This window comes from Pyrgilauda ruficollis, unplaced genomic scaffold (genome assembly GCF_017590135.1).
Source record: "Pyrgilauda ruficollis isolate IOZ18807 unplaced genomic scaffold, ASM1759013v1 scaffold2600, whole genome shotgun sequence".
Lineage (NCBI taxonomy): Eukaryota > Metazoa > Chordata > Aves > Passeriformes > Passeridae > Pyrgilauda > Pyrgilauda ruficollis.
In genome coordinates this window covers 1778-2513 of record NW_024523935.1, presented here as the reverse complement: position 1 = coordinate 2513, position 736 = coordinate 1778, and the positions used below count along the sequence as shown (strand labels likewise).

Below are 736 nucleotides of genomic sequence, written 5' to 3'. Positions count from 1 at the left end.
GGAGGTGACCCCGCGGTGACCCAGAGGGGACATGGAGGTGACATGGAGGTGACCCAGAGGTGACACGGAGGTGACCCCGCGGTGACCCAGAGGTGACATGGAGGTGACCCAGAGGTGACACGGAGATGACATGGAGGTGACCCCCTGGTGACCCAGAGGTGACATGGAGATGACCCAGAGGTGACACAGAGGTGACACGGAGGTGCCCCCGCGGTGACCCAGAGATGACATGGAGATGACCCAGAGGTGACATGGAGGTGACCCAGAGGTGACACTGAGGTGATCCCGCGGTGACGCAGAGATGACATGGAGGTGACCCAGAGGTGACATGGAGGTGCCCCCACGGTGACCCAGAGGTGACTCCCCGGTGCCCCCCCGGTGCCCCGGTGCCCCGGCGCCCGTGCCAGGATACGCGGTGAGCACGGCCGTCTTGCAGAGGAAGAAGGCCGGGATGTTGTAGTGCTCGAACATCAGCTCCGTCAGCTTCTCCCGCTTGGCCCGCGTGTTCCACTGCCGGGGGACATTGGGGACCCTGGGGACACCCGGGCACGCCAGGGGACACCGGGGACACCCGCGGCTGGCACCTACCGGCGCCTCGGACATGAGCACCGGGTGCAGCCCCGGCTCCGACTTGACGTGCTTGCCGTAGGTGTGGTCCAGGATGGCCTGGAAGCACTCCCAGTCCTCGACTGGGACGGGGGACAGGGGACATGGGGACATCGGGGGCATCGGGGAC

General features: G+C 66.6%; 1 protein-coding gene across 1 annotated transcript in view; it reads right to left on the bottom strand.

Moving 5' to 3' along the window:
* Positions 1–344: 344 nt before the first annotated feature.
* The window catches only part of LOC121355684 (actin-like protein 6B), a gene marked incomplete at its 3' end in the record, with an annotated part of 1744 nt that continues 1352 nt past the window's right edge, over positions 345–736 (bottom strand). The window contains exons 2-3 of the mRNA XM_041471325.1: positions 589–689; positions 345–510 (exon numbers count right to left, since the gene is read on the bottom strand). Coding sequence (XP_041327259.1) covers positions 345–510; positions 589–689 — 267 coding nt within the window. The remainder of the gene's footprint in view (positions 511–588; positions 690–736) is intronic.